General features: G+C 37.3%; 1 protein-coding gene across 1 annotated transcript in view; it reads right to left on the reverse strand.

Annotated features, from left to right (window-relative positions):
- TMEM117 (transmembrane protein 117) overlaps positions 1 to 12,413 on the reverse strand; it is a 164,399-nt gene that overhangs the window by 5,571 nt on the left and 146,415 nt on the right. The window contains exon 6 of the mRNA XM_018559482.1: positions 6,382 to 6,541. Coding sequence (XP_018414984.1) covers positions 6,382 to 6,541 — 160 coding nt within the window. The remainder of the gene's footprint in view (positions 1 to 6,381; positions 6,542 to 12,413) is intronic.

Raw genomic sequence — 12,413 nt, forward strand, 5'->3', positions numbered from 1 at the left:
ATTTTGAAGCGTGGCTTTCTTTGATTGAATACATATACAACAAAGGTACAGCTTTCTTTGATTGAACAGATATACAACAACTTTCATTGATTGAACAGATGTACAGAAAAGGTGCAGCTTTCTTTGATTAAGCAGTTATTTCTTTGGACATTTTGAAATGTGGAATTCTTTGATTGAACATATATACAGCAAAGCTGCAAACATTTTTTGACTGAACAGATATACTGTATAGCACAGCTTTAGTTTGCAACTGGCAATTATGTTTTTTGAAGCCAAAGAGAAATACAATTATTTGATTGATTGCAGTGTATTGGAGAAGGACAGCCCCCACTGAGCTGGGCATTGACCTCTGAACTCTGTGGTACTTACTCTTTACCCCTGCACTCTGTATTGCTTACTACTAAGTCCTGCACTCTGTGTTACTCATTACTGACTTTTGAACTCTGCATGACAAATTACTAAAGACCCATGAACTCTGAATGACATACTACTGACCTCTGAACTCTGCATTACTTACTCCTGACCTATGTATGACTTACTCTTTACCCCTGCAATGTGAATGAAAGTGAATGGCAAGTTTCTCAGCGAAGCTATAAAGGTAGCATGCGTTTACATTTTTACAGTGACATTTGTATTAAATGTTTATACATTTTGTTCAAACTTTCATTACTTTCTAATAACCTAGCAAGGCCATCTCCTTAAAAAAAGCTTATTGTACCCTGCTGATCTTTGATCACTTCCATGTTGTTCGGGTAGATCCCCACATCAGCAGGGTTGCCAACCCCTGACTTAGAGGGTGCCCCTGTGTGTTTTGGTGGGTGCTGGAATGCTTTCTGCATTCCAGCACCTGCCACTGAAAGAAGCCAAAACTGTCAGGCAGAGTGATCTTTGTCCGACAGTTGAACTATAGTCCTAGAGTGACTGGGGGAGAAAGCTTGGTGTGTGAGTGTCTGTTCAGAAGAGTAAACACTGAACACTAATGCTGGAGGGTTGTTATTATTATTGTTGTGGACCAATGTACCGTGCTAATTGCAGTTTGCCTTATTTGGCAATCCTGTTAAATTATTTGCATATGACTGTTGGCAGGGCCGGCCTTAGGGGTGTGCGAGCAGTGCGGCCGCACAGGGCGCCATGGCAACAAGGGCGCTGTGCGGCCGACACAGCTCGTCCTGGGGGCGGCTTCTCTCCCCCTCACCGCTGGGCGCTGGCCATCCGATATGACAGCGCTCCACCCTGACTGTTGGGGTGTATTGTTGTGAGCTACTGTATTTGCTAATTGCTGTTTGCCTTATTTGATAATCCTATTAGTTTATTTGCATATGAATTATATCAGCACAGAATCATTTTTCCTTAATTGTCCTAGAACTTTGCAGAAATTGGAGATTAGAATATTGCCTTCTCTTCTTTGTGCAGTAAAATAGTGCACTATTATTAATAGTGATTTGCAAAGGGCAGTAATGTAAATCTGATCTGTTATTTTTTTTTGTTCAGCCTGCAGGCTAAACAGCGTGGATGGACACTCCATGCTGATTGGCTTTTTTCACTGTTCGTCTGAAGATTTTCCATCAAGCTCCTTCAATTTTTAGATTGAACGAAGCCGGACGAAATTCGTACAGTGTATAGCCAGCTTAAGGAAATCAATCAGATTTTAGTTTTGAATGGTTGCAAAGTGTTATAACACTATGCTTTTACATGGGGTGTTTTCTGAACACAGCATGCAAAGGATGGCAGAGGAGCACTTCCAATCTCCAATGTACGCAATGAGTGCTGGGCCCCCTGAGCCTTGGGGTCCATGTGCACTGCACAAATTAAAGATACAAAACTGTCTCTTTATCTTATTGTATAAACTGGTTTGTGGCAGGGTTAAATTGTAATTCTTGTTAACTTGCTGCACACATTCCTGGCAAGTTGTAGACTTGCAGAGCACTTGCAGCACAAGTTCTAGTTGACACTTTTTTAATTTGTAGCAAATTTGCTTGGCAAGTCTACAGCAAAAGTCCTGCAGGTCTTAGCAAGAGCTCTGCAAGCTCGCTGGTCTGGAGACTTGCAATGCAGACTTGCTGTAATTGTGCAACACAATTGTGAAGCTGGGCAAGTCTGCAATAGTTTAGCAAGTCATTTTCAAACTTGCAGCTCAATTACTTGCTATCTGGGAAGTTACATTCCACTGCAGAAGGCAAAATGATTGAAGCACAGGCAGACTAACCAGTACAAACCAGTACACGGATATTACGTCTGCACTGCTCTTTATAAACACCAGTACACTGACATACAGGGACACCATTATAAATCATGGGGCCACATACAGCCTACATGGCTAGCCCCCCCCCCCCCCCCCCCCCAGCCCCCCTGCTAATGGCATGCTGGTACTTGTGGTCCCCCCACAGTCTCACACTATTATTATACATTTATATAGTTCTGATATATATCACAGGGCTGTATAGATAACACTGAGCAAGTCACATTCGTTTCGGTACAGAGGAGCTTACCCTCAGTGTTAATTTAGTCAACTAAAAAGTTTTGTCAAAGTTTTCGTCATCTGCACGTTTTCACTGATAAAAACTAAATAAAAACTAAGTTATTGGGACTAAAACTTCCAATTTTCCCTACCAGAGATTTACTTGACAAAGCTAAACTAAAACTAAAAGAATTCCGAGGACTAAAATATGGCTAAAACTAAAATGTGTATTTTAGTCATCTGAATTCTTTTAGTTTAGTTTTGTCAACTAAATCTCCAGTAGAGAAAATTGCAATGTATTTTTAGTTTTAGTCCTATTAACTTAACCATGACAAAACGTTTTAATCGACTAAATTAACACTGCTTACACTCTAATGCAGAATGGCACCGGCTGTAGGGGGACTACAAATCCCAGCATTATACAGCAATACGGCATTGTTTTTGGGCGTTTTTAAAGTTGGCATGGGCTGTGGGGTGTCCCTGGGTTTTATTTTTAACATCTGTTAATTGTGCTTCAAAGAAATCAGTACTAAAGGTTATATGGGCTTGTATACACATGGTAGGGTGTCCACATATACACGGGATAACAAATCGCTATATTTAAGATGGGAAAGCAAGGCTGCATCTAACAGATCAGGTTTCATGTGTGGATTTGCACCAGCTACAAATAAGCTTGTTTTAGGATTGATTTGCTCATTTCTTCTAAAAACCATTACGGTACAGAAGCTTTATCTTAAAAGCAATTCAGTGTTAGAAAACCACAAGGGAAGTACTGCATAGTACACACTTATCTAATTATACAGGTACATAATTCCACAAAACAGAGATTTTATCTTTAATTCAGTGAGTGTGTATCCCAAGAAGAACCTCAAATTTCTAATGGAATTTCTTTTGCCAGACCCTCCACTCCTTTCCACCCACTGTATTTCCTCATTACTCTAGCCTCCTTCTCCCATAAACAAGACAAGAATACATATTGCCCGGTATAGGAATTAGGAATATAGGAATTCTAATCTTAAAAAAGCATTCAGTTAAAAGTTAAATATACATTTATTAGGACAAGATTAATATGTTCATAATATAGGACTGAAGTGTGAAATCTATACTTATGCTGTGTTTTAAAGCAAAACTGTGTATACTTAATACTTAACTCTATTGTTAAAGTAAATGTGAACCCAATCTTTGTAAACCCAATCTCTAGAGTCTAATATATATTCTTTGACATGTTAATGTAAGCTAAAAAGTTCAATCTCTGTAAATCTTAAGCTTTCATTAGAAAAAAACAACCTGGTAATCCGGCCATTAGGGTCCACGTGAAGGCATTTTCTGTTATAAGGTGACCTCTCTCTGTCCCTGTTTCCCAACTGCTCTTCTGCACTGTCAACATGTCACCTGCACTTCCAGCAAAGACTATAAGTGGCCATGGTTTCATATTGCACAGGCATTTCTGTAGTTGTCACCATTGGGGAACCTGCCCTGATAAATTGCATGTAGCCACTGCTGGAGTGCATACATGTAATTTAAATCAGTGGATTTATATTCTAGAAACACATTTTTCAGGCTTACGGTATATTAGTGCTTTCCCAAGATCTCTGCAAACAGCTTTGCTGAAATGCACATGGGGGATGACATTACCTATTCCCTTCTGATGTGTAAAATCAGGAAAACCAGAAGTTTGTATTTTAATTCATGTTCCAGGTAAGGTACACAAGTTATTGAACCATTCCTCCCAACTGTGCCTGATTTGGAGGGAAGGTCCCTTATTTGGACCAAATCTTCCTGTCCCCCTTTCCTCCTTAGTTGTCCCCAATTTTGGTCTGATGTACAGATATCTACAAATAACGGTTCTATTTAACTACCAAAGGTGTTATTCTATTTAACTACCAAAGGTGTTATTCTGCACTAAAACCTTTATTGTATCTCTTATTTTATTTGCTATTTTGAAAAACCAGTATAAAGGAAACGTAATGGTGAAAAAAAAAACAATTCTGGGTTTAACCAATAATTTTGGCATGACATTCTTAATGGATTGCCTAACAGGGGTAGGAGTGTGTCCATTGTCTAAATACATTGTTCTGGAAGGTGTCCCTCTTTCTCATCTCAGAAAGTTGGGAGGTATGTTGAACCAAAAGGTATACATGACAACTAAGAAACTAGCATTTGTAGAATGAGAAGTAGCAATAGCAACCTGTATGTCTCTCTCAGGAAAGGCTTTATTTCAGTAATACACACATTTGTATTCCTTGCACATTCCGCTTTATTAAACATTTTTCTGTGTGTTGCTGATACATTTCATGAAAAATACCACTGGGACAATGATAATTAAACAAAAAACAATATTTAATGTAGCAGAAATGCATTTATAATTTTGCAAATACAGAAACATAAAAATAGATCAGAAGATAAACGTGAGATACAAAAAGAAGTATTCCTGCAATTTAGGAAATGTTTTACTTGTTGCCTTTTGCTAATACACTTTTTATATCATTGGTAAGATACTTATCATGAATTTCAATATTTTTAATTGTACAAACATATCTATTAAAGCATGGCTAATGTTCGTTAGGAAAAATGACTTCCCCACACAGCATTTAAAGAATTCACCAGCATAAATGAAGGAACAGTGTAGCATGACAGTGTAAATCAGCTTGCCCCACTGGAGCTATGAGACAGCCGAGAAGACATGCAAATGTAATATTCAGCCTTCCAAATCTTCTCTGCTGCTCTGTCTGGAAATCCCCCAAGTGATATTTTTCACAGTGTACAGTATTTAACCCAAAGTTCATTCCATCCATGCCTGCAAGCCATTACTTGTCTGGTTCTAAACTTAGCACCGACATTTACTGTAAAATGTGCTAAAACCCAGTGGTCTTCAACATTTCCTACTATTTACATATACGCCATAGGAAAATATATTTGAAAACTGCAGATTCAACTCAAATTGAGTGTTATATTTTACAATGTTATGCTTTTATATAGTGCATACACATCCAAAATGTGATCAGGCAAGAGATGGTAATTCTTTAGAAACATATGACTACCCAGACCAACGTGCCAACGAAGAGTACAGCGCATAGGGACAAAACGCGTAGATCAAATGATGAAATGACAATGTGTGTTTCTTGAATAGCATCTTCTAAATTTTGTCTGGTGATATCAGTACTGGATAGCACCTCTTGCAAATCTTAAGTGTCTTAATAAAGACATAACCCTCAAAGACTATGACCATCTATTCCATAGATCAGACGAGGCAGATTCACATAATAGATGTAGGGCCTTATTGACTCGGCTAAAGTCTTAGCAGTACAAGATGGATTCTGATTGGTTTCTATTGGTTACTGCACTCTACAATGAGAATTCCTTATCGAATATATCAAAATAGGATTTAAAGAGAGCTTAAAGAGAGGCGGTACTGAGAGACATGTCGGCTACCATTGTTGACCTCCATGAATATTTATGATGTCACTGACTCCGAATAAGAATGCTGTCAGCAAAGCATTAACGCCTGAACGGCATTTTTTATTACCAAAAGCAGTGAATCAGTTTGGCAACGAGACAACTATTATTTTCAGGAAGGGCCTACAATGGCAGCCCACATATTTCCTCCAAGACAAGCTTCCTTTAAAGCAGGATAATTCTGCAAAAAGCCAAACCATATAGGAACCAGATAGCGCCAGATAGGAACCTCCTTCAGCCACAGAATATATATTGTGATCCAGGCAGGCCAGCCCGTTACAGATGAGGGATATCACTGTGTAAAACAGCTTTAACATACCTATTTTTGTTTAATGGAGCACTACAGCTTGTATTTAAAGAATAAATAAAACAAAATGTCCACTATTAGTATATAGAATGTTAGTGGGTGTAATTGGTTATTTATATATCTTGAACACAGGCACAATAAAGCATCTGGATAAACATACCTGCATAACAATGAGAAGGTCAAAAACCAAGATAAAGGATGCCATAAAAGCTCTTGAGACCTCATCACTGGGTAGAAATCCACGATTCAGCTTGTCCCAGCTTATCCAGTCAGTAGTGATGACAAGAACAACCACAGAGGTCAGGCTGAATAACACTGTCCTATGAGAAATATAGATTACCTTTCACAAGGGCACATTTAGTGATGAAAGAAAAAATGCATAAAACTATTTAAAGTAGTAAGCATTTTAGAGAAAATATTTGACAGGTAAGCAGCTAAATATACAAACCTTATCAAACTGGTTTCTATTTTCATTTTCTGCACTTAGCTAAAAAAATGTTTGTTTAAAACTCAATTGACCTTTCAGTTTAAAACAGCTAGATGCATCAAAAACAAAAAGGTGTACAAAGGTGTCTTACAATTTGTTCTTTAAAAATCAACCACAGCCAAAGTAGAAAAGCTTGTGTCCTGCCAGCATGTAGGGAAGCAGTGGCTTTGCAGAGTTTCCGACACACCTACTGTTGGGTGGCAGTCAGAGTTCTCCAATCAACAGGGAGCATAAGCTTTGCTGACTGAAAAGCTATAGATCTGACTTAGATATATCTGACCCCCTGCAATAAGACTGTTGCATCCTCATGCAGAGCAAGGGCCCTACTCTGATCCTACTAGCAGAGGACAAACTTTTCCACTCAAGCTGTGGCTGCTTTACCTTAGGGTTCAATGAGGCTTTAATAGACAAAAATAGGCACGGAATAGCATGGAAAAGTCAGGCCAGAACACATGTAAGGTGTTAAGTTTACAAACCTTGACAAGAAGAATTATATAGCCCCTTTTGGTGATGCAAGGTAAATTTCTTTTACAAATGTTTCCCTTCAAGTTTACCTAAGTATTATATTTGACATTCAAACACTGTAGCAATAAAGACATTAATACAATTTTTGGCAATACTTTCCCAAGACCGTTTTTTTGGGTGTCCCATCCAGATGAATAAGTACAAGAAGTTTAATATAGAGGACCATTCATTTTTGGGGACATGATGTTCATGTCTATACTGCTACATTACTTGGATGTTGTTAATTTGTAAAGTAAAATGTACTGTTGAACTTCGAGAGCATTATTCATGACTGCCAAATATGAACTTGAAATTATGAGATATAGAAATGATAAATATAGCACTGCAAGGTAATGAGATTGCATATTTTGAGAGTGGTTTATATTAGCATACTTCACCAATATACTACATCATTTTTAAAGGGCTCGCTTAAATAGCATTTGGAAGAACAGTTGGATAGGGACATTTGAAGAGTTTTGCAAATCCATTTATTATTATGATACACCAAATGAGTGGGGCAGCACTGCTAAAATTTTGGACAATGTTGTCCAGGTGTTAATGACTGGGAGGAAAATAGATATATTCCAATATCTAAGTGGATTAAATTTATACACACAACTCAGTGAGTTAGAGAAATTACTAAATTCCGTCTTTAAGATGACTCTGCACAAAGTTTTAATCAGAGAGCAGATGTCCGAAGGTGAACAGTTTTAGCTGTACTAGGTATGGAAACAAAAAATACAAATATAATACAAAACCGTTCATGGGTGTTTCCTGTATTAGATGTTTATTTGTAGAACAAAGATTACCAGGCTATTCACAAAAGGGTGAAGAGTTTGGAGAAGGCAGGAAAAGTGAACAATCTAGGCCAAAATAGCCAATTTGGAAAAATTCTCCAATTTAGCTTATTTTCCAGGTCAGCTATGTTGTCCTAGCTTGTTCACTTCTCCTGCCTTCTCCAATCTCTTCACCCTTTTGTGAATAACCCTGTTTATGTCAATAGTACAGAAATAGAATGCATACATCAGATTAAAAACTTCAAATAAAATTGATCCAAACCTGTTATAGTTTTTCTTTAACCCATTGCTGCCGAAGCCATTTTTTTCATATTTTGCACACATGTTAAAATGTACATTTTAGGTCAAAACATTATATATTTTTGAAAGCAGAGACCCTGAAGGATAAAATTGTGGCAGTTGAAAATGTTTCTGCCTCATGATATTAGCACTACTGTTTATCAATAAAATATATAAAATACGAGATTGAGTCACATAAACAGATACCAAATATGTCAAGTTATAAGATTGCACACACATTTGATGCAGGGAAACCTTTCGTGTCCTTTTAAGGTTCTCAATTTAGAATTACCAGTGAATGATGACCCTAGAATTATTGTTTGCATTTCAGCATGCACAGTAATACCTAATATGTGTGTGAAAATTGTCATTTTGTACGTGTACACGCCCAACTAAGCTGAGTCCTTCTGGTAAGCCTTCCAGCATAATCCTTATATCAGTGGCAGTGAAAAGGTTAATGGGTTCATTAAATGTTTCTTTACCTCTTTTCCACCCACTCCTTTTACTTTCTTACCTTCCCCCTTATTATAGAAGAACCTTCATTTCAAACTTAAAAGACCTTCTGGTCTTCACCAGTGTTCCATTTCTCTCAAAATGGGGTTGTAAATTACTTTCATATCAACCAGTTGGAGTAAATTAGTTTTTGGGGTTAATAAAGGCATAGTAAGGTGTTTAAGGGCAATGCATATGGTCAGAGGTTTGGTTTGGGAGAGGGTTAGGGAATTAGGTTAATTGTTGAAGCACGTTATGGGAAAAAATAAAATAATGGAGCACATCTCTGCACATTTCTCAATGTCTTACTGTTGTTAACCAGGACAGAAAATGAAGGCAATCTCTCCAACAGAAACACAAACAGCAATAAGAATGTGCAGAAAAATCAGCACAGTAAATGTGAATACCAGGAACAATGAACCTTCTTCTCTCCATGTTGTGCATCACCCCATTTGTGAGATCTAACTACATATGCAGTGGCCTATATCTTTAATTTTATATAATTTAAGACACAAATAAGACATAGAGGTACTGTATATCAATTATTTGGCACTATAATGCTACTAGATAATCAATGGACCATTTGCCACATTTATAAAGATAATTCCATGGATTTACCAGAATGTTCATTGGATCAAGTTTATTTTTTTTCACCATTTGCAGAGAATCTGAATTACAGTTTCCTTTATGGCAAATCCAGGACTCAGTAAATATTACATAAATTGCTTCTTTGTACTAGTAAATCAATAATTTATGTATAAAACTGCTGCAAAAATTAGTGTAAATACTGGAAAATGAGATCATATACAGACATGCTCATGCATCTAGATGAGTCCCCATGCTTAATAAAACATCCTACACAATATTGGTCCATATTAATACTCGTTTCTGTTTTAAAATAATGGTGTATATCAATGCTGCACTTTTACTTTATTCATTAGGCTTTTCAAACAAAATTTCTATAAAAATAAGCCTGTTTGAAGTGAATACATTGCCTGTTCATCATTCACTCTCCAAGCTCTGATTTTGCAAGGTATAAGTAAGTCCTCATTGTTCAGGCTGACAAAACATATTTTATATGTCCTTGACTTCACATGCAGTTTCAGAAGATATTTGAATAAGCTGATTCAGTCAATTTATTACATTTTAATGCATTGCTTTATTGGACTGCAAATGGTCAAAAACGCTGTGCCAAAACTATAAGATTCATCAATCTATTTTCTCCTTGGTTTAAACCTAAAGAAAAGTCATTTGTTACCTTTATAGTCTCTACAAGATGCAATGTGAAATATTTTTCTTTACATGCTCTCTAAATGCAAAGGTTACCTTCAATGAAAACCACACATCAAAATAATCAGTATACAGCTAAGAGATATAGGCAGCCTATGTTATATACAAATCTTACATTTTCTTGTAAAAGTCAAGCTTCTGCTGCTCAAGACTGAGCCCTAGTTTAGTGCAATTACTCTTCAAAGCCCTACTATGGTTTCTAGACAAAGTATGTAGTTAAACTGAGGTTGTTGAAAATTCTCATTTGGAAATTGATATTGTAAATCAGAGATTTACAGCAATGTAATAACTAAAGCTACCTACAATGTTTTACTAAATAATTGCTTTTAACAAAAATTTGAAATACTGTGTTTGAACAGTAAGCATGTAATGTAAATGGTGGTAGGAACTGCCATACTGTGGTTGACACCCATTTACAAGCTAAGTTTACAAAAAGGTATACTGTAAGCATAACATTATGGTTTACTTGCATATAGATTATATTGGCGACTAAAAAAAACTACACTGCCTGCATTATGTTAATTAACCCTTAATACATTTTCTGCCAGTTCATGAATGAAGTAAAAGGGAACTACTCCAAGATGCATTAGGCAAATAGCCAGATGTCATGGGGGTTAGGGTTAAGTATTCATGCCTAATAAATAAAACTTTAATTGATGACTCTTTTAGAGAAAGTTACTAAGTATAGATCTATAATATGAAATGCAAATTACTGTAGAGACCTATAAATATTGCATGCAAGAAGTCATATACATACTGTGTGGCTGGCAGGCACAGTATTCACCTTTCCAAGCACAGCATTCTCAGAAAGCCTTAAGGTCTTCAAAGTGCTCTTGACCTTCTGTGAATGTCGCCAAAGTACTTAACTGATTAAAATGGTATGGTATTCACTACAGCATAAACCGTTACATAAACCACAGTCTAATGGTATAAACAGGACATGGACCTAGCAAATTTAGGCATAGTTGTGGTATATTGTGCATGATGACTTTAAAATAATTTGAACTCAAACAAAATTACTAATGTACATACTGCAACCTGTCATAGTTAGAATTAAATGGGAACAATATCACATCATATTTCATCTTCCACATTGAGTGACCTTTAGATTGCTTTGGAGGCACAATTGGGGTTGCCTGTTTTCCTTGTTTCTCCTATTCCTTTTTGAATATACATGCAAAAGTCCTGCTTGCATTAGTTTACGTATTAAAGTTATTTTATGAGCCATTTGTTTCAGGTTGTTTACATTTTGTTTTTATAAATTCATACTTCGTAATTCATAATGCTTATATTGTGTATTTTCTCAGATGTGTTATAAATAAAATAGTTTATTAAAAAAACAGCAATGGTCAGGCACAATAGATTTGTACTGTTCCCCAATGATAAACTGGAGTCAGCAGACTCTTTTGCACTCCTCCATTTTTATACAAGTGAAATTGTCCAAAGGGATGCAGCGATACCGGCTTTTCAGTATCGGCTATGAGTACCAATATTTTTTGGGGGTACTCGCCATTACCAATACCCGAAGTCCCATTGGAGAAGCGTGGAGCCAGCTTTCTGGCCAATCAGGAAGCCGGGGGGCGAGTCATTGCCCCCCCCGCCCCCCAACTTCCTATTTGGCCCAGAAGCAAGCTTTATGCTCCCTGTTGACGAGAGGGCATGGAGCCGGCTGCCTGCTCGGCTTCCTGATACAAGAAGTTCCGGTATCGGGATTAGTATCAGGAGCATTTGGCCGAGTACGAATACTCGCCCACATACTCTAGTATCAATATCGTGCATCCCTAATTGTCAACCCAGCAGAATTCAGTTGAGAAGTGTGTTGAGTGCTTTGCAGCACTCTTTAGACTTTAAAATCAATTTCCACCTTTGTAACTTACTCTCATTGCTTGCACAGCACAGAGGTGGCCATTTCCATGAGGCTAAGAAAAAATGTAAGTTTGTGTTCAAATGCAGCAACTGCATATACCTGCTTCATGTTCACTCGGTGTACATTGCTGACATATATTTTTAAAAATGCCTCTGCAAAAGGTGGAAACAAGCTTTAACCCCTCAGTGACAGGAGACGTATAATGTATGTCCCCGTCACTAAGTGCCCACATTGCTGCTCACATACGCTGTATGTGAGCAGCTATTCGGGGCTCCCAAACGCTGGTAACCACTGAGATCAGCGGTTAACATTCATTAATGAATGCCTCACTAACAAGGCATTCATTAATAAAAGTTTTAAGCTTTTTCAAACACCTGATCGCTTTCAGTGATCGGGGGTCTGACAGTGATAGGAAGTGCGTTGTGAACCGCACTTCCTTTCACTGTTAGGCAGCCATACAGTTCGGGATTAGCAAA

The sequence above is a fragment of the Nanorana parkeri genome, unplaced genomic scaffold (assembly GCF_000935625.1).
Source record: "Nanorana parkeri isolate BGI_ZX_2015 unplaced genomic scaffold, ASM93562v1 scaffold399, whole genome shotgun sequence".
In the NCBI taxonomy this organism is placed as follows: domain Eukaryota; kingdom Metazoa; phylum Chordata; class Amphibia; order Anura; family Dicroglossidae; genus Nanorana; species Nanorana parkeri.